General features: G+C 40.4%; 1 protein-coding gene across 1 annotated transcript; it reads right to left on the reverse strand.

Annotated features, from left to right (window-relative positions):
- Window positions 1-428: 428 nt before the first annotated feature.
- LOC124177425 (relaxin receptor 2) lies at window positions 429-21,282 on the reverse strand. Its single transcript, XM_046559762.1, has 23 exons — window positions 20,457-21,282; window positions 17,476-17,622; window positions 16,835-16,921; window positions 16,420-16,528; window positions 14,888-14,959; window positions 14,690-14,761; window positions 11,560-11,631; window positions 11,246-11,317; window positions 11,080-11,151; window positions 9,760-9,900; window positions 9,477-9,548; window positions 9,281-9,352; window positions 8,949-9,020; window positions 8,513-8,629; window positions 7,891-7,992; window positions 7,674-7,804; window positions 7,235-7,494; window positions 6,104-6,332; window positions 4,639-4,751; window positions 3,515-3,712; window positions 2,218-2,357; window positions 1,578-1,694; window positions 429-709 (listed from the first exon to the last, which is right to left on the reverse strand). The coding sequence occupies exons 1-22, from the start codon at window positions 20,503-20,505 to the stop codon at window positions 1,601-1,603; spliced, it is 2,493 nt and encodes an 830-aa protein (XP_046415718.1). The 5' UTR covers window positions 20,506-21,282; the 3' UTR covers window positions 429-709; window positions 1,578-1,600.
- Between the last annotated feature and the right edge of the window lie 705 nt (window positions 21,283-21,987).

Here is a 21,987-nt window from a genome sequence, read left to right on the forward strand (position 1 = left end):
TTTCATGGTAAACAGAATGTCATTTGGAAATAATCCACTCACAGGCACAGCACATCGCGTGCAACCAGGAGGTCATCGACTGGTACGATAATACACAGTATACAAAAAATGAAAGTGTAATTTCCGTAGTGCCGTCGGATTACCGCAGATTTAGTATTTTCAAGCACGGGGGGGCGATCCGGTGATGCTGGTACAATTCGTCGTGTAATCAATCATCTTGATTCACAGGCTGCTGGGAGCTTTAAGCACCGTTACCTGTAATTTCGGGGCATGTTTTGCCTCGAAGAAATATCAGCAAGATAAAATTGGCGATTTGAAGGACTGATGTGGATTTTAATTAAAAATTATAAAATTGAAAGAGGCACTCGTACGAAGATTTGAGATCATTTTAATAATTTAAAATACTTACAAATTAATGTTGTATATCATTGATGCGGTAAATCGTTGAGCGATATACGTAAATTGTTGTTTTGATTTTATTATTCACTAGGTATATAAATTGTGGCGTACGTTTACGCTCGTGAGGGCAAAATATTGTATAAATATTGACAGACAGATTAAAGCAAACGATTTGAATATAAATATCACATCGAAAGAACCGTATAAATATTCGTTTAGGAATAGAATATTTGAGCTCAACCAAAGCTGCCTCCAAGATGTTTGCGGCTGATTTTCTTTCGAGTAAATGAGGTTGCGGATGCCTAGTTCTCTACGAAAGTAACATGATTCTATTCAAATTCCAAGATCTGTTTAGCAGCTAGTTAAGTTGAGCTCGTACAATAACACCTGACATTTATCCACTTATTTGCAGATCCGTTACACACCGATTTCATACAACACAGCAATCTGATTTGATAAAAATTTCGCGAACAGTTATAAAAATTCCTCGTGTACATATAATAGAAACGAGTTCTCGTTTAGATTATTTTTTTTTTTAAAGTACATATTATGACTGTTATTAATTCAATCTTTCCTCCATCGATCATTAATAAAATCTGTATCTCTGTAAATATATAATAGCTTTAATCTTATCGCACAGCAACGCCATGATTTCTCTGTCGAATGCTAACGGTCCGCGGCTCGACACATTATACATATTTATAGAATATAAGCTTAAGTATGCTTTTCCACCATTTTTCGTTTATTCTTGTTCCTATCACTTCTAATCAATTATTAAAAAATAACGTCTCTTCTTAAAATTTACTATTTTCTGGTCATTGTTTTACATGTAGTAACAGAGACAGCAATTTTGTTAGATTTTTTTTTTTCCAAAGAATCATCAACAACTAGACATCGATACTAATTATAAAATATGTATTCTATTCGTCATTCTACACAAAGATTGAAAAGATTAGATCCGTCAAAATTGTTACAAGTAATTGTTTAATTTACTCAATGCGAAAGATCGTGCCACCGAACTTACGCGTGAAATCAATTAATCACAAACACTAAACGATACTTCCCGTCCTCAGGAGAATTATGATCGATGTTGTAGTAAATAAAAAAACGATCTTTTCATAACTCGAGGTTTCGATATCAGAACTATATTTGTAGGTAAAGTATAAAATCATATTTACAATTGGAATACTTGGGAGTGGTCTCAGACGTCACCCACGTCGTCGCGTAACTCGCTGGGCGTTGGATTGCTCACTGGCGAAGTGACTACCACTTGAACTGATCGATCACTCTCCAGCCTGTTGATAAGCAAGCCAAAGTTCTCACGCGTCGTAAGGACTACATCATATCGCGCTTTTCCAAGCCGTTATAGGACGAGGAATCTTAACTAAGAGTAGCGCGAGATATGGACGATGCTACGAATCACGCTACCATCATATTTTTGCAGCTTGACACTCGCTTAGTGACAAACATTTTCGTATCATGAATGGTATAGAATGAAAGATGTCTCTTTTTTTTTAGGAAGGTCAAATCTTTGCCTAACTTGTTCGAAATATAGGAGAAAAACAGATGATGCAAAAAAAAAATTCGGTACACAATGCTGAGAACTTCGAACTTCAATTGAGAATAGTAGCAACTGGTATGATATCAAATTTATAAGTCAACTCTTTGATCGTAGGACATATTTTTCAAATCAGTCGCGGGTGTGGGAAATTATTTTTCAATCATACGTTCCAACCCTTGCCAGGGGTTGCTTTCCAATTTCACTTCCAACTTTCGTTCTGATTTTTCATTGGGTAAGGGTTGTTGACATCGACTGACCTGGAAGCGATAAATGGTGTGCTTTCCTCGAGTCGGCGTGATTGGGAATTTCTGGGTCTGTCAGATGCTCTCGTCGATGACAGGCTCAGCGAAGAAATGGATCGTATACTTCCAAGCTTGCTGCAGCTGCTTCCGTTGTACTGTAATCATTTAATTGATTACCTAGTAGTCATATGTATACGATTGTGTCGTCGCATGCGAAGGCGACCTCATTCTGGTCTCCGTTCATTTATTATACCCTGGCCTGTTGAAACGATATAAATTATTCAGATTACGTTAAATGGGTGTTTAATTTATGGAGCAGACGTAATTATCAAAAATGGGTGCACAGATGTTGCACAGTCTACTATATCGAGAGTTTTCTTCTCCCTCCCCCTTCTTAGAAAATTCCTTTGAGAAACACCGCTTGCGTGTCCATAGCGAGGTGATCGATAGGACCGCGGTAAGCGTGGCGATACGGAGGATCAATACATCACATCGAGGGTATAAGCAGGAGGATAAATATGGGAAATAAAATCAAGAGTCGTTAACTAGTTCTGGGCGTGACGTAACCTTGGCAACTCTGAATTATATCTCAGGTTTTCTGGCTTCTCTGTGTCGCTGATTTCGGTTACGAAAGACACCGAGCATTGACCCATGTGATTTCGCTTTGGGAGGAAACAGTGTGGCCTGATAATTTTCCCGAGGAGCCGGGCCAAGGCTTATATGTATATCTATATCGATGTGGTTTGGTAACAGGTGTGGAAATTGTTTTCCCGCGGTTCCGCGTATTTGACATCGATCCGCGATTTGATTAGCCCCCCCATGCTGACAGCCGCTGTATCAGACCAACCGGTAATCTATCTTTCATCTCTATCACTTTGATATCCATATCTCGGTAACACCTAATCCTCAATCGAAAATTGGACACGTTACGTCCAACATTATTTCCCATTACGAGAAACCACCGCATATTCCATTAGCTCCGTAATTTCTGTCTCGAGTTACTGGTCCACTGGATCGAATCAACCAAATTGGATAAGGCAGTCTCTAACCGTCGGTCCAAGTCCTAATACCACCTATATTCATGCGATGCTTCAACAGTCAGAGCAGCTGATCACACGTCTATTATATTAATTTTGGAATTCGATGCCTTCTAAAATCATCGCCGGAAGCTCGTTTCAAAAACAAAAATCAAAGGTGCGTTCACACGCAAAATTTCGAGTCAATGCGCCTGCTGCAGTTTCGGTTGTCCTCGGAGCGGATCCGCTCCGTATAATTGAGTCAATAATTATCGATATCGGTCTTCAATGCTCACCCTGTTCCGCACCAACCGCCGTTTGTTGTCTCCCGAGTACAAGGTCCGGGCAGACGAGGATCTGTGTCGATGGGGAAGAACGCCCAGGCTGTAGGACAGGGCGCTTTCGCTGTGTCCGTTCCGGAAGGTGGAGCGACGCCGACGACGATGACTTTCCCGGTAAACGCGGGCCCTCACCGTCGCGAGTACTCCAGACACCTGCAAACCTTTCGTCGTAAGCCGATCTATTTTCGGCGACAATAAAGCTACGCTTAATCCTATTTCCCAGCCGTACAGCATCATCAGCTATACATGACTTTGCTTGGCACAGTTATAGATCAGCCACCCGAAACCAGCCACATTTATCGTTGGGCCTTTCTCATCTCTGCGTTCAGAATATATGGGTCGTATTACGGTCGGTCGAAAATTTATCAAATCCACATGCGAACATGGGAAAAGAAGGGTATCTGTAAAAGTCAGACTGACCCTTACATAATCTTGAATTAAATCTAATTTCCAAAGTCCCTGTGATGAAGAAAATCAATTTCAAGACACTGAATCTCAACTACAAACACGTTGTGAATTAACACCATGAAAGAGAACGCACTATTAGGAATTATTTTTTGTTATTCAGTTAACCGGATTAGTTTCAGTAACAGATTTTAAACGTTTGTTTCAATACGTTTGTGGTTCAGTAATCTATTGACCCGACCACGTCCCTCGCATCCTTGAATCATATCAATATTAGAGCTTGTTAGGGGTTAGCTTTACAATGTAGGCCGCATCCAGAATGGGCAGGACAGCTGAAGGTGAATTTAAATACCTAGACCCCCAGGTCTCAGGGGAAGTTTTTCGAGATACTGCATCAGCGAGATTACGATTTTCAATTTACTTTAGGTTGCGTATTTGACTTTCGAAAAGTGAAGGTTCTGTTTAGGCTTGCTGCTATAGCTGCAGATACGTCGTGACGACCGAAAAGTTGAAAGATTCGAAGAACACGTGCGTTATTTCCACGGTCTCTGAAAATTCGATTTGACAGAGAAGTTTTCTTGTCATTTTTACCGGGACGTGACTGGATATTTATGGAACTTTACAGCTGGTCCGGCATCATGTCTCCGATAAGCGTTATGTATGAAAAGATGTACCTGTTGCTTGAACATGCTGGTTGTGAGGGTGTAGAGGACCGGGTTCAGGGCTGAATTGATGGGCAAAACAAGCACTGCCAACCAAGCGTAGAAGCCCTCGTCCACGTGCAGTCCTATCGCAAGTTGTAAATTGTATTTAAGAATGTGAGAAAGAAAGAAGCATTTTTTCACGTTATTTTTTCAAATATTACAAATTTCTTTAACGAGGAGAAGTTAAGGTATCGGTACTTCGATAAGCTTTGTTCATTCGAGAAAACAGACTTTCGTCTTAAATATCGTGGAAAAAAATTTATTCGAGAAACTGAAACCTTTCGAAGTTTGTGATTTTCATTTAGTTTATAAAATTAATCGTATACCCCCCATTGCGCGCATGAACTGACGGTTAGTTGATGGAAATTTTAATCTCCGGAACAGAGATCGTGGATAGATGAGTTTTCATCTTCGCTAAGATATTAAAGAGTTTCCGATGTTACCAACCATACACAGAAGCACGTGGCGCTGGCAAGGAAAGTCACTCGAGCTTTAAAATTCTTACTAACAATCTTTTCTGAGAACCGGATCCTCAAATTCGCATTAAATTTAATCCTTCTACAATTCATCCAGCGATGGCGGGTTTGGAGCGAATATCCAACTTGAGACGATCCGCTTTCCAAGTGGGGACTGTCGTTAAAGATAAGGGTTGCATAATTACAGACGTAGTATTTGAAGTCCAAGTGGTGGTTGAACTGATTACTTGCGGTAGCTACTTTGGCTTTTACGGCTCCTCAGTATCAACCTCTTACGCTTACATTCTCGCCGTTAAACGTGAGAATGTATAAAATATCAAGAAAATTCACCAAGAGCCTCTTAACATTGAATTTTAACCTAATAACCGCGATTAAGATTAGAATGATTTACAGTGCTCTTGGTCGATGTCTCATTTCTGTTGCATGGCAAGAGCACTCGGAGATATTCGCGGGCTGAATTCATCTTGAACAGATCGTTGGCATGCAAATTGTGGCGTGCGAGCGCGCATTGATCTTTTCTCTCAATATTTTTCAGTACGGTGGTAAATCGGCAGAGACTTGTAAATTGAGAATGCAGCGTATGTTCGACGGGAAAGATTCCAGCATACCCCGAGGCGATTTGGCCTGCAAGATTTTCCTCGCAAAAGCTTAGATTCCATCGTGTATTGTACGATCGTCGACGTCGGTAATGGGGATACTTTTCCCGCTCATTGAATGCCTGTGATCATGTCTCACGTGACTTGACATCGTTCGTTCATTTCGCCACGATATAAAGATGCGCGGGTCATATTTCAATCACGGACCGACAGCTGCGAAAAGAATCTTTTTCACCCTCCAATTGAGATTGATAAAAAGTATCGTCACACTTCTGTACAGCGTGACGAAAGCGATCTCTTTGTCTGCAGAAGCCACGGCAGGTGGCGATTTAAATTGAGAGAAGGACAGATAAAGGGACTCACCAGTCAGAGCGACCAATTTCACGGCGATAATGGGCACCCAACAGAAGCAATCGGTCGCCACTATCACCCCGAAACGCTGGGCAACCGCACGCTCCTGACTCTCCTGGGTCGAGCGAAGTGCGACGCTGCTGATTTTTATCTCCCTCAGCATCCGAACGTAGGCGTAAATAATGAAGACCAGAGCGACTGTGTTCACCAAGATGAACATCACCGCGCTGTACTCCCAGCCCTGCATGTGTACGATTTAATCATGAGAAATCCGTGGGATCACGGATTGGTATGAATCAGATTCTCTCCGATACGCCTCCAAACTTCCAAAAATTGGGAAACGCGCGTAATGTCGGTGTTCGCCTCAGAGAATTTTTGCATTGACGTTAATTTGTCGCGAGAAAAGAAGTCCCAATCAACTCGTCTTTGAAATGCTTCCATAATTTTTTCCGTCAAGTACCTTATTTTTCGAGGCTCATAAAGTTCACGTAGCTAGCTGGCGTTCCTTCTTTCACCGAGAAAAAAATTTATTCGTTGTTTACATTTGTATTAGGTGATTAATTCGCGAATAAGGAAAGTTCGATGTACGTAAAATCGGGAATACATTATTTTACCTGGATTTCCAGGATTTCGAGAAGACGTGCCCCTATTTGTCCCTGTATTGAGGTTTGGGCTAGCTACGCATTTCAGAAGAACAAAGTAATTTACCGAAGAATTTTTTTTTCTTCTAAAATGCGTGATAACAGTGCAGACTCCTACGTATATGTATAGGTACACATACGTTCATCGATCGTATCGAATGAAAAATGTCCGACGATAGTTTCACTTTGGAAGGACCAATATCACCCTCTTCCCTTTAATTCTTGGAAATCGAGCTATCAACTCTGAGTAAATCAAAGTTTAGTCTATACCTGGGTTGCAATTACAGACAAGATAAACACCGATTGAAAACAGTCTGCGGGTTAAGTTTCAACGATCGACAAGCCCGACTCAGCGAGCAAAGCCGACCGCGAGACTCTTCTCACGTCAGTAAAACAATCACTCAAATTGGAGGAAAAGAGGCAGAAAGTCAATATAAATGCAAGACAGGAATATCAATCTTCGGCAATAGAGTTGTAACGAACGTCTATGATCGTCACTTACCTTGGCGAAGGGATCGTGGATGTGGAGACTGAGACAGACGCCGTTGCTTCCGTAGAATTCATCCCCAAAATATGGAGCCCCTGTCAATGGAAGCGCGGCCACGATACCCGAGGCCAACCATAGGATGATCAAATGAAGTGTCGCTCGTCTTGGCGACGGCTGTCTTCTGGCCAGTGGCTGTGTCACCGACACGAACCGGTCCCACGTCACCAGAGACAAGATTAAAGCGGAACTTTCGCAGCTGAGGGTGCTGAGAAATCCTAACACGGGCAAAGTGGTACTCAGTACTGTGCGAAAAACATACAAGTCATTTGCAGAAAAATCGATGATATGTCTACATATAGATGCAGAAATACGTGGACTCCTCCAGTGGAAAACTTCCCGGAATCGACGTCTTTTCACTCGTCTTGCTGATCGCTTATCCTCATTTCCAACTCACCGCAAAGGTTGCATCTGAAACTATGCCTCCAGGCCTCTTCGTGATCGATGTAACAACCTCTGTACATTATGTCGGCTGCCGCGATCAGGATTAAGTAGAGTCCCATTAACAGATCGGATAGGGCCAAATTTCTAAGTGAACGATGAAGTTTGTTAACGTAGGGATTCAGAGCTCATCGTCCTGATATTTCGCCACTTACTATGCATAGTCAAATTACCTGATGTACAAACTATGGACCGCGTTGCTTTCCCTCGCCAGGAGACGGCCTAAAAGTACCAGAATATTTCCACTGCAAGCGCAGATCGCCATCATCCAGACGCTTAAAGAAGAGCGATCAGTATTCGTGAGACATTATAGCATCGTGACGTAACTCGATGGATTGTGTCAGTATTAAAGAAGGAAAAGTCCTCTAGAAACTCGCGAAATTCTGCCCGGAAGGGGTAAATTCGTATAATACACGGATGATATATCGCAAGAAGTACCACTGGGGATTTGTACGCTGATTTTTAGAATTTCAACAAAAAAAATTGTCTTATATTGAATGTCGTATTATGCATGAATTCGTCTTGAGCAGGAAAAAGAATATTAAATTAGGCAAGAGTATAAAACACTCGAACTTGCGACAGAGAACAGAGAGGAGGATTGTAGATTGCGTTCGCATGCTTGTGTATAATGTAATATAGGCGCAAATAATGAATGTTTGCCTTTATTGTCAGGGGGATCGTCATAATTAAAAAATATCAAAGAGAGAAGCTGATGAAAAATCGGGCAATTCGGCCTGTTGGTATCACCTCGCTTTTGTCCAGAAAGAGATCAATTTTCACGTCACGTTTACATACCTAGCTCGTAATATCGGATTGTCCAGTAGATGCTGGAGAGACGAAATTCCATCTCCTTTTGGCTCACAGACTCGGACCCATTGGGCGGCTCGACACATTGCAAACTCGTCGAAGTACCTGAGGTTTGGATTTGCGGAAGATTAGAATTTCAAAACGAAGCGAAAACGTAGGAGAGAAGTATTTTTAGACAATTCGAACATGCTTTGATCCGTTCCCGTCAATTTCACATCACGACGTCGCAAAATCATCTTTCGCTGATATCAGAGCCGAAGTTGTTTTGTAGGCGTCTCTTTAAGTCGTCTTTCGGCTCAATATCAGCCAAAGATGATATTGTACTAGATGGGATGGCGAGTGACAAAATGTGTTCGACATTCCTCGCCTTTTACGTTTGGAACCAATCTTTTTCGTGATCTAGGGCAGCTTTAAAAATACTGACACATATTCCAGCCTCCCAAGCCACTTCAGCACCGTTTCCCTTGGCTTTCGAAGTTTGTTTCCTTTAAGGTACCTAAATAAAAGATTAGACAGATTAGGCTTCGCTTCTTTGTTTGTGTGACGAAGGATTGCGGGAGTAATAATTAATCCGCATGATATGAATAATATAGTTGACATCGTATTAGAGATGGAGAAAGATTCTTATTTCTCCGAAATTTCAACCGAACTTCTGAGGTTTACTTGTATCTAGATAAGTTGAATTGAATGTGAAAAGAAATTTGCTTCCTATCGGGAAGAAGAAAAGTATTGATCTATCATCTTATAAGAACTTACAGTGAAGTCAGGTTGCCGAGGGGAGAAAACGCTTCAATCTCAATTTCCTCGATGGCATTCTCGTTCAAATTTCTGAATAATGAAAAAACTTATTTCCATTTGATGTCAATATTGTCAAGACAAAATGGTGCAAGTAATAATTATTGTTCATCAATATTGTATGTTCTGAAGTTGATTAACTGGTATTTTCACTCACAGAGCGAGCAATTGATCCAGATTGTTGAAACTGCCTGCCCGAAGTTTGACCAATCGATTTCCAGATAAAAACCTAAAATTATACACGTTACGATTCCTCATACATGAAACTGCATTTCAGACGAAGGAATTTGATGCTCGCCGACAATGTGGGACAAGTCCTTTTTCTAAGTTTCGTTATTGCTATTTAATTTGTATTCGTAATATCAGTGGGAGAAAAGAATGTGGGAATTAGCGATACAAATGAATTATGATCTGGCGTATGCCAATTCCGTACTACTCACAGGTAAAGTAAATTGGGCAGATTGCCGAAGGCGTCTATCGGGAGATCCCGGAGTTGGTTGTCGGCCAGAGATAACGTCTCAATATTCTTTAGGTAGGGGAAGGTTCGAGTTATGTTGGTTAATCGGTTTCCATTCAAATATCTGTAAAGTTATTCGTAAAATTTTACCTCGGCATTCCTCCATAGACTTGGGAATAACGGGTCAGTGTCGGGTTAAATTTCTTTCTACAAAATTCCGTTGGTTTATTGACTCAACAGATGGATATTTCGCTACGTAATAATAATTGGAAAGAAAAAATGGGCGAAATTGATTATCGACGAGGGAAACTTTTGAAGTTTTACGATATGAAAAACTTTTACCCCTATCGATTCTCTGATTATTATAAAATGAGAAAGTTTCTGTTCAGTAATATTTGCTTAAAAAGAGTTGGGCAACTTTTCGACACTGTCATTTTGACCGATGACAATCTATCGGAACGGGAGAGAGTGTGGATTTTCTCTCTTCGTTATGTAAGAAATTTAAAATTACTTGAGCATGTATAAAGATGACTGATATAAGTGCTCTACAATTGAAGTAAGAAAATTGGAGTAATAATTCCTTTCAATAAAGTAAAATCTGTTCAAGAATTGTACGATGATTTACGCTGCAACTGAAATAACGAGCAGTTATAGAATTGGATACAAGGTTGCAATTTGCTCAGTGCATTGCGTAAAATTTGCCTGTCGCCGCATACACGCAAATTTGTTATCACCTACATTGCCACGGTCTCTGAAAGACACAATTACTCGACACGATATTAAGGTATATTTTATTGACTCTATCAATATGAAATAAGATTATTCACATGCACGAAAAGGCATACTTTCGGTATAGTTTTGAACTAAAAATTACGTTTTTCCATGTTACTGAATCATCGAGGCTGCTGTATGGCGAATCGCGTGAATTTGATTAATTTATCAGGTGCCGTTTTCTTTCTATCGTGACAAAAAAATTTGCCCTCTCTTATCGGTTCCTCATAAGTAAAGCTTTTCCTGTCTTTCGAAAGAGATGAGATTGTCTGAATGATCGATTTCTACCCACTGTAAAGATAAATTCTCGCAGCTATTTGTCGAGTAAGGGATTTTTGTGGTGGCTTGAGTGGTAGAATGTGAATCTTACTTCATCCTTATGAAAAGAATGAAAATTAAATATAAAACAAATAAAATCGTGCAACGAATCGAATGAAATGAATATATGATTTATTTCATTCTGATGTTAAGCTGCACATTTATTCCGAAAATGCAAACCGATGTTTGAAATTTTCGTTAATTGTCAACTTACAGGATTTGAAGGTTGACCAAGGGTTTGAGGGTATCATCCCTAACTTCCGTCAAAAAATTTAACCGCAAGTCCCTGAAAGTGAATATAACGAGTGAAGAATTAGCTTTGAAACAGCTTTATTTAATAGCGAGAGAAAAAGATGGACTTTTACCAGCGAATAACTCACAATTCGCGAAGTTTTCCGAGGTTCGTGAAAACCTTTTCTCCCAATGACGTCAGTCTGTTGCTACTCAGGACCCTGCGATAATGGTCGTTATGGTTTGAAAGTAATTACAAGCAGTTGCAATAACCGTTTCAGTTTATCGTCCAACAGTTTATTATCGATGCAAATATTCAATTCTTAATGCGGAAGAATTCAAGTCCGTCCTTTTTACTCAACTGTATTCTGAATCGTTATTATAGTCATCAGAAATTTTTTCATCTCTTGTAGAATTTTACTGCGAACAGCGCGTTGAAAGATATAGTGCAAAAATTACTTACAATATTTCCAGTTCGTTTTTTGGTGGAAAGAGTTCTTCCTCGAGTTCATCGATTTCGTTGTGGTCCAAGTATCTGGAAAAATTGTATAACGCAAAACCCGGGTGTATTATACGATGTAAATTTCCGAAACAACTTTATTTTTTCTCTCCGTTAATTTTTCGCCTTGTGTTACAGAGGCTGGAGAGGAATAATCATCGCAGGTAACATGGTGTTATTTTAAACTCTACCACGATCCACCCGAGTTGGGCGTATTACAAAATTTTTTTTCACATCAATCGACACCATGCGATACATGATTTGTCGGAGTGTTGCGTCTGCAGTTCCGTTCTCGAGGGATCTGACGTTCCATTAATCTCCATCACCCCGATTCTAATACGATTTTCTGATTTGAGAGTTATAATTGAACTGTCATGGAGCCATTCCACGAAGGATAAAGCGTTTGATAGCAATAAAAAACAAGTCGAAAAAACCTTAATTTTCATTATCTTACAAACCAATTTAATTTTCATGCAGCCCGTTTGAATTCTCTTCAACTACAAGGGTGTCAAAATTTATGTTTTCCAACCGATAACACAATTAGTTCGGTTTTTCTTGCGAACTGTCACTAACAACAAACAGAACATCGTACCACAATTCATTACCTCTTACAAAATTGTTGGATTAACGAGCCACATTGCGAGTCCAATTAGTATACCACGACACGGTCATCAGTTGTGGGATTAAAATTTGACTAATGACTTACAACTCCTTATATTCCAAGATGTTTCACTGTCCAGGAGGTAATTCATGGAATGATCTATGTCCGACGCCTTATCACCTAGCACAAGGTAGCTCCAGAATTTGCAGTAATTAGCCGTGGACCCGTTTCACTGTGCAACACTATTAACCATTGTGGAATATCCACTAGAACAGACATTGTCTTCACTCGAGGTATTAACTTTTCACCAATGTCGTCTTGAACGGACGTAACTATTCAGATTAACTTGTCTCGGTGTCCTTTCCGAATAAATGGTGCGTCACTGGCACGTTTGAGACAGTTCGTTCGTCATTCTACGAACATCATCGCATCCGCATCGGATAATTTTACAATTACATAGCTGATTTGAGGTAAATCCCGATTCTGGAGGGATATTTCAACGATATTAGTTTGAGAGATCAAACCTTCGCACAATATTCTTGTACAAGGTGTCATATAATATCAGAATTTTCCGAGCAAACTGCAGGAGTAAGTCGTTTCGTACATCATTGAGATACGATATAAAAGCGCAGTTCTTTTTCTTACGGATATACGTACCTATATCAGTGAAAAGAATCAATGAAAACCTTTGAGATGTTGGGATGAAGTATGAAATTTCATAGGGTTGTTGGAACCGTGACGTGTATTCTCAGAAGAAAATCGAGAATTGCTTTGAACTTGTTCGAGGACTGTACAATATTTAAGCAAACCTGTAAGCTTGTTGATGATTTGGCCGGTTACACGAGGCAGTATCTCAGGTTCTTGATTACTCTTCAGCTCACGTAGGCACTCCAAGAGATTCAAGATTTCTCAGATACTTCCTGAAGGAGGTGCTATTCGGAAGATTTAATCGGAAAAAATTGGGGGCTTGTACCAGTTGTGGTCAGGACTTATCAAAAAGTGGTCAGTCTCTTGGTATTTCACCCGGAAAGAATTGGAAGCAAATGCGTCGACCATTGAAATCGCCGAATAGCGTGGCCTACGCCAAGATATTCAGAAAGTTCAAGGAAGTAATGTGCTCGCTAGCGTGATGCTTGTTTTCGGTGACTTTGCCGGGGATGGAGGTAAAACGGCGAGCAAGTTTGACTATTCGACGGTACAGAGCAGGCAAGTCGGTACTTATGAAAAGTTGTCGAATTACAAGCGCAAACTTTCATGCATTGTGGAAAAAGTCACGGTTGATGGCGGGATGCGAATTATGTGGGAATCTAGCCGTGAATTTTTTAAGGAAACATTTTTCAATGACGACAAAGACATGCGTGGTTGCAAGCACGGGATCGCCTCTATAAGGCTCATTCCAATATCATCGGTAATTTCATACGTAGATACCGCAATCGAAAAAAGATTAACTGCGATGTGAAGTATCGGAACATCTTTACGGATATCTGTGGTTGAAGAATATCTTATCCTGAAGAGAAAAACGACGTTGTCGTCGATTCTCAGTTTCTCCACCACATGAAATGGCTTCGACGCATGACGCAAACTAGCTCTAATTACTCTGCAAATTATCGCTGTTTACGGAAGCAGCACGTATGTTATCTTGAACAATTCTCTCACAGTCAACTGGCGGTTACTTTGGACTCTAGTAAATTGAATGTAAACAACGTTCTCCATCTGAACCGTTTTTTCGAGATTTATGAGCTGTGTCACTGTTACTACACGCCATAGGAACTCACACAGCAGGATTTTTGCTGTATGATTTCAGTCAATCACGACTAATGTGGAAACGCCGAACAAATACCTTCGCCTGTTTCCATTTTCCACTGAGATCTTCGATGAGGTCAATGGCAACGAAATATCGTTGATAGACAGTGTGATAGTATTCGATGTAATTCGTGACTGTAACTATTCCGCTATTTCGTGATCAGATACACTCTTAATTTTCAATCACTTTATGGTCAACGATAATTGCATCCCTATACTTGCGCTAATAAACAGTGATGTAAGTTTTTCGTTGAACCTTGGTCTTTCTTCTTCTTTTCTATAATTTCGTTAATTACATAGCACTTGAAGCTATACGCCAAGGTGTAAAAGTACTTAGCACTTCCAGTTTACTTTAGTATCCACCTTCTCTTTCCATACTATCAGACGATCGACCCCTAGAGTAGTGTCGCGAGGTGGGGCAAAATGGCGTGCAGGACAAATGATTTACGTTGTCACGAAGTTTTATAGCTGACCAACATGTGGCGGTTTTATCAAAATCCTTGAACATTTTGTAGTAGGTATTCGTGTGCGGCAAGGTCTGCTAACTAATTTTCTCAAAGCAACTCACTGGCAATTTTCAAACTTCAATTTCTTCCCTGAACGAAAATTATTCCCGTCTCATTTCGCTCCACCGTGACTTAATGCCACTACAGAGGCAACTATGCGTAGGTAATCACAATCGTTACTCACAGCGTGCTGGCGGAAGTGAGATAGTCAAAGGTAGTTTTAGCGATCCGTTTGATGGCGCAGTGCCTGAGCACCCTGAAATAAAAAATCAATTAAACACCGCGTACTTTCGCTTTCCCTCGGTTGACCCATATACATTTTGCGGAAATATGTGTTCAATTGAGCTCAATTGAATTCCGATAAAATCGGTGTTCTACTTACAACGTAGTCACATCTGGAAGTCGTCCGAGATTAAACTCGTTCAGCGTTGTAAATAAATTCCCCGAAAGGTCTCTGGAACATTTTTCATCGAACGAATTCATCCTTTGTCGCTCTGTGCTGTTTACGCTTCGTTTCATGCGCGTTAAGAACAATAACCACGAAAACAAACAACCATCGTAAAATCAACTATTGATTAATCCAGAGTGTGACAAATACTTTTTACGAGCAGACCCTTGTGTATTTTCATATAAAGTTCTGACGTTGGTTCAAGTTCTCTGTAGATAGTACCAGCTGTATCTAATCACAAGTACCACGTGTATACTTCCTTGTTATGAGTAACGTACAGCCCAACAGGCAGGAGCATTTCGTTTGTGGCTCGTCGGAATTCGAAAACGGAAAATTTTATCTCGCAAGGGAAGAAATTTTACCACCTAATTACATTATAACTGTAAAAATATAATAATAAATGAAGAGGATCGCGAGCAGGATTAAGGGATGACGGCTGGGTGCTTACCTACTCACAATTTTATGGTAAATAAATTCTCAATTCAATTTTACACCTTTCCATGGAAAGTATAATTACTCTGACGGTTTACATGGAAATCGGTCGGTGAATTTTTATCAATCAAACAACGCTCTGTCAGCTGCATAAACATAAGTTTTAATTACGAGTTCCCTGGCTATCGTACTACATTGGCCATCGCGGGTGTAATCGACTTGACTGAAAATCGGTTCGAACTTTGTGAAATATTTTTGTTAGGTGACGAAAAGTTGAGCACAAAAACGTGTCGGTTGCGTAAACTTTATTACAATATAGAAAAAATGCGATCGACCCCTCAAATTTGATTCTAAAAGATGAAAAAAACCTTAGTTTCTTAGATACGTCAAAAACCAGACATTTTTTTCCGCTCAGTAAAGTAACACATAAGATTCTAGGGACTGAAGCCGAACCCGCCTGGAATTGCGACTTGTTATGCAAGTCGGTACACAGATGTGACGGAAAAGTCTTTCACTTTTGGTCGAGGGTGGCGAGTCGAGATAAAAAATATCACCGCCAAACGTTAGGTGCGATCTTGGCTATTCCACATTGCCGTACAAAGCCTTCCCACGGTATTCGCAAGATCTGAAGGTCCAGAGCCAATTAGAATCAATGGAACCAATTAAGTACAGCTCTCAGAGATTTACATTTGAATCGTACACTCGACACTCTGCTGTACATCTAGATCTAAGCATTTGACACGCTGGATTCGTGCCGCGCATTGCTGATTCAAAAGTCGGAAACGAACCGTGACGTAGGTTGCGTAATGACGGTAAATTATCATTGGTGTTGAGTCAGCTGTACCTATTTGTTTAATGAAATTTTAATCGAATTTCTAAATAAGAAACTGTTTGAAAAACGGATCGTGACCGACTTGCAATGCATTCGTTCATCTTAGACGTGTTTCACGGCGAAGAAGGTGAAAAAAAAGAAAAAGGAAAATTGAAATCAAACATTCCCGGAGTTTCTTACCATGGATTATTATTATACTCACAGCAGCATCACGTTACGAGAAGGAAGCTTGGGGACTCTGGAGAGGTTTTTATACTGACAGAGAATATCGTTGCCTTTGCAGACGCAGATTGATTTGAATCTCCTCCAGGCTGTGCGGCAGAAAAATAATGAAATGATAATTTGATGGGTTTAACGGGGTTCGAGGTGACAATTATGCCGTAATCACTTTTAATTACACGTCGTCGCTATCACAGTGTTGAGGAAAAAAATTTAGAGCCTGAATTGTTGACGTATAACGGCTTTAATTATACACCGTTGGAGTTGATTAACAAATTATTTTGGAATTGCTGGCGGCGTCTAGCCGCGCCTTTGACAACTTCACAATTAGTCTACAACACTCGCCACGGCAATTGCTAATAATTTTTTTCCTCAGTATCGAATCGCGACGAACTCACCGCAATCAGCGCGGCCTTTTTCGTCGCGTTCTGCGGCTGGCCGTTTCCGAAACAGATGATCCCAAAATCTTGCCCCTGGCAAATCAACTGAAAAAGTGAAGGAAAATTTGAATCTAAGTTGAAATACGTATTCCAGTAACATCTCTCAGGCAGCTTCAAACTGCAATTTCTATGTTTGATCTCCATCTTTGTTTAAACGTGGACTCGAAAAGGGCGAAAAAGTAGGAGAGTGTCGTATCTGGCTCGTGGCATAAATTTCATGTTTCATAGCTTCCACGCTTTTCCGATTCTTCACCAAATTTCGACCCTTGTCTAAACGTATTTGTGAGAAATGGAAAGGATCCGATTGATGTACCTACAACTGGCTTTCTGCGCCGGGTGGAAAGGAAGTGTTATTGTTGGCGCAGATTTATTACCTCCGGGTAGATTTTTTACTACAGATGGTTTGGCGAAAGGATTCCTGGAAGGATTTAAGCGTGCTCGGTAACAGATTGGGATTAGATTCGGAGATTGGGTCACCGGTATCAAAGAAGTCGATTATAAACCTGATATACGCGGTCCCGTTGTTCCTGCGGAATGTGACGGGCAAAAACTGCGATTTTGGTGCAAAAACAAACGGGATTACAGATTGTCGAACTCACCGCAGTTCCACTCGTCCGATCCATCTGGACAGTCGAACTTAGCATCGCAATTTTGCCGTTGAGGGACGCACATCGCGCTTCCATTGCACTTGAAGTGACCCTCGTCGCAGATTCTCGAGCCTGCGATTAACGAGGTGCTTAGGCAGCCTGAAAAAGAAAGGACGGAACAATGACTGGGGCGGGGGCGGATATTAAACCTCCAAAAGCACCGCGGTTATACCAAAATAGCTTTTGTCTTCTGCGGGGACGTTCGACTACACACATCGCCTTGGAACTGAATTAAGTGAGAATAATCGGTTCGGGTGAATGTGTCGATAATAGTTTTTATAGTTGGCCAACTTAAATTTCAATTCACATTATTCAAGATGACAAATAAGTGATTTATTATTTCCACTATGAAAAGCTAGAAAAGCAGGAAATTCTTGGAATGATTATATCAGGCAAATCAATATATTCAGATCGAATTTTTCCGCGGTAAGACTTCGATTCTCAACTCTGTAATTAAATAGCACAGAAATCGATTCTAAGACAAAAAGTTAACCTTTCATTCTTGGGCCGATCATAGTAACTTCTTTTTTTTTCTCTAGATACAAAGAAGCGAGAAGTTAACAAAGAACAACGTGAAATCCGCGGGTTTTATACAGCGACCAGATCATTTTTCCACGCAGGGTTATAACCTTCGGAATTGGCTCACTGTTCCATAAACTTTTAGCCATGTTTTGCGGCTATAAATTTGAATTCCTATGACCAACTTTGATTCGTTACGGTTTGCAATTTTCTCGGATCACGAAACAGTGACACAGGCAGGTAACCCGGCGTACGGGGTTGAAAATTGAAATTAGTTTTCTTCGCCCTTGTAGAGAAAGCGGTATAGAAGCAACCTGTTGAATGGAAGTTAACAATTTCCCACAACAGTGCGAGGAATTACGAAGGGGACGAAGTTTTCGAGAACATTGCGCTCACCTTCACGCACACGATTTTCTTTCCTAAAGGCGGTATAAACGAAAATCGCCAACAATGTCGGGTCATAAAGGCAATGTTTATTTCATAATAACAAGAAGCCGAATACGACGGGTTGATTTCGTCGTGAACAAGCAATTTCCATCAGGGAATTCAGCTATCTGGTAGACAAATTTTAGTGTGCTCTTACTCGAGCAAAAACGAATCACGTTTATAGCGATAATCTTGAATTCCGTTGCAAATCTCATTTTGCAATATCTTTTAATAGGGGATTGATCTCTTCTTGAGGATAAAAACTTGCACCTCGGTATATATTTTTCGGAATACACGAAGCCGCAGACGAAGCGAATTTTATCTTTCTGGACAGGTTAATTCATTCAAGTTCAAAAAGAAGGAAACTGAATTTTTTTGAGGAACAAAATATGAGTAACTGATAATTTTTCAAATAAGCGAACCAAAGATATGAAGAGTTTCGCTATTTTTAAAATCGACCTTATCGAAACTATTTGTGTCATCAATTTCTCCGAATATTGAGAATTACACGAAATGTTTGACACACGATGAACACGACATGAATATGTTGAATGGTAAATATCAAATGGTATGAGTTTTTCCATCCGATGAATACATACGTCCGTTTTTGGGGGTAAGTTTGCCTCTGACAATGAAATGTCGATCCGATACGCTGAGCAAACGTCCGTAATAATGGAAGCGGTAACGCGAGTGTTGCACTTGGTGAGATTATATTCCCCTCGGAATAGCGCAGCCTGCGTGATTGCTTTTTCTCCACAAAAAGCATTATACGTTGCCAATTATAAACCAAATAACGTGGTTTTATAAAAATATGGAGTCACTGGTGTTCGATAATGTTTTCAGTTCCGGGGAAAGTGAACTCATTGTCAGAATTTCAGCGTAATCATATCTTTAACGCAGTATCTTAGTAGAACTTATATCGAGGACTTTTGAAAAATAGCCATTCGCGTGGAAAATGATGATCGAAGACCTGTTCAGGCACTTATTTACTTTCCTTATCTTCCAGGCGCAACTGACGTGTCGCTCGCGACATTTCTCCACGTTACAAATCGTGTGTCCAGTACGTTTCTCGCTTTCTTCGTTTCTTCAAAGGCACTGTTGTCGGGCGTGAGAAATATTATTGGCAATGCTAACATCGGTGGGCAAGTGGATTTTCAAATAAAAATAACAAATGTAAAAAATTGATCCATCTCGGTGGTTGAGTTTACACAATATCACCGTCGACTCGCGGGTGAAAAGGGATGATCTCGCACAGAGACGTTCTCTCTTTCAGAAGGTGAAACTCGGAGGGAAAAAAATTGGATCCAATTTCACCCTCATACAGCACAGCCGATCACTCTGACACAATTTCAATTTTTTCCTCAATTTCCTTTGAAGCGTGGAAAAATATTTGACCTACTTTAAGACGATGCATCGGGTATCTTTGGGCTGCAAGTTTCAAGCAAAGGTCCAATTCTAGGTAATCACGGCACGCTGAATTAGCTATTCGCAACGCAATTTGCGAATGACGGGATGAGGCGGAAGTTACTTACACGAGACAGTTATTTTCCAAACTCAATACGCTTCAAAAATGGGAAACCGAAGTTAGTCAGAGTCGAAGAACAAGCGTAGGATCGATATGGCAATTATCTGCACAGCACACAACGCGCGAATAATTTCTGCTGTTATCGATTATTTGCTTATAATATTTACTGGTTTTTCGGACAATGAGAAGTCGCTATAATTTAAACTTGACATCTTCCCAGAAGTGGCTATTCACATATGGCTCTGAAGACTAGTTGAATAAACTTTTTCAGACCAAAAGAAATTACGGTTCACTGTATCCCGTCACAGACGCGAATAGTACAAGTCGTGGACTAGTCAGACATTGACCGCTATTCCCAATCCTTCTTAATTGCTTCCGTCTCGATTCATTTGAGTATTACTCGGGCCCGTATTATCTTTATTATATGTATTTCTACGTCATTTACTTCGTCTTATCAGCTTACCTGTTATCAGCAGGTCCAGAAGTATCGCCAGAACTCCCATCGCTGACATCTTTCGATTTAACTTCTCGTTGACTTCGAGGTGGTTGTTGAAAATAACGTGCTCACGACACTTTCGATATCATCACTGTTTGATTGAATAAAATCTGTTTAAACTTCGCGAAACTCGCCGGAATGTATGGAACAACACTGACCTGTTTAACACATTTTGGAAAATCCGATCTTGAACGTAGCACAAAATGTTTCTGAATACGATGCGAAATAAGAATTCATTTTAATTCCGCACTCTCGACGAGTTACGATGCACTTAACGCACTCGATGTTAATTTATTCATCTTTAATACCAGAGTCTAACTTTCATTCCGATATTTTCGCGTCACCTTTGTTATCGCTGAATATCATTGTCAGTAATTGGAAGAATAGAATGTGATTCTATTGCAGAAAAAAAATTGTACGAGTCGGTTTAGGTTTATCATCCTTATACCCACACACAACTGAAAATTGGTATTTGATTTTTTGGGATCAGAGATAACGATTCACAGATTACGAATCACGGATGTTTTGTCATATGTTTGGGAAAGAATGTTGATTATGGGGCCGCTAATTTCGAACAATAAAACAGTTGTACTGTTGGCCAACGTGTTAACGGAGTCCGCTTGTTGAGCCTTCTGACAAAGCGCGCCCTTCCCGAGAACCTCGAGCATGCAATGATCGTGTGTCGTAGCGTCGCGACGCAAAGCGTCCATCCACATTCCGGCGCAAGCGTCGTTTTCACGCCGTTTAATCGGTGTTGAATCCAGATGAAACGTCTTTGATGAACTGATCTGCAACGTTTTCGACTGTGATATATGCCCATGGATTGCATCTATGAACCTATGTTTTATAGGGGGATTAGACACCCCCATTTTTGTGCTAGATCTTCGGCTCTTCTAGTAATCGGTAGCGGCAGACGATGGAGTAGATTTTTCATCACGTTTACGCATCTGGCCAATTCCATCTCAGATAATATCTTGCAACTGCTCTATGCAGGTAAATCTCATCGTTCATCCGTTGCATCCAGTGAAGAGGAGGCTATTATTTATGATTAACTACAGCTAGTGAATAGTTCACCAGGGATTTACACACCGACACGCAATTTTCTGTAAATTGCGATTGGATAGTGCGAAAAAACGTTCAAGTGTGGAGAAAAACCTCCTTTCGCTCTCTCTGTTTGCGGCCGAAGCTGTATGCCGTATATTTAGGTGACGTCTTTTTATGACATGATTTTTACAGCACCTTTGCGTACCTGATAAAGTGTTATTTGGATCGTTCAAGCAAGGTGCTTCCAGTTTAGATTGCGTGAAAAGCATATTGCCAAGAACAAATGAATAAATGGCTGCGCGGTAATTGTGTTATGCAAATCATACGAATTGGCACGATCTACTTCATGGTAGAATGCAAACAAGAAAATATTCATTCCTGTTACCGGTTTAATGGGAATTCACCAATCAAGAGCAGGGTAGACACCAACTGATACCAAATTCAAGTCATCGAG

This window comes from Neodiprion fabricii, chromosome 3 (genome assembly GCF_021155785.1).
Source record: "Neodiprion fabricii isolate iyNeoFabr1 chromosome 3, iyNeoFabr1.1, whole genome shotgun sequence".
In the NCBI taxonomy this organism is placed as follows: Eukaryota; Metazoa; Arthropoda; class Insecta; order Hymenoptera; family Diprionidae; genus Neodiprion; species Neodiprion fabricii.

Bases quoted from the DNA above. Each gene is read 5' to 3' on its own strand.
- LOC124177425 (XM_046559762.1), bottom strand. From the start codon at position 20,505: ATGTCAGCGATGGGAGTTCTGGCGATACTTCTGGACCTGCTGATAACA. The intron at 16,922-17,475 runs GTGAGTTCGACA...TCACTTTTTCAG, and splicing joins ATCGGACGAGTGGAACTGCG to TTGATTTGCCAGGGGCAAGA. The intron at 9,549-9,759 runs GTGAGTAGTACG...GTATAATTTTAG, and splicing joins CTGCCCAATTTACTTTACCT to GTTTTTATCTGGAAATCGAT.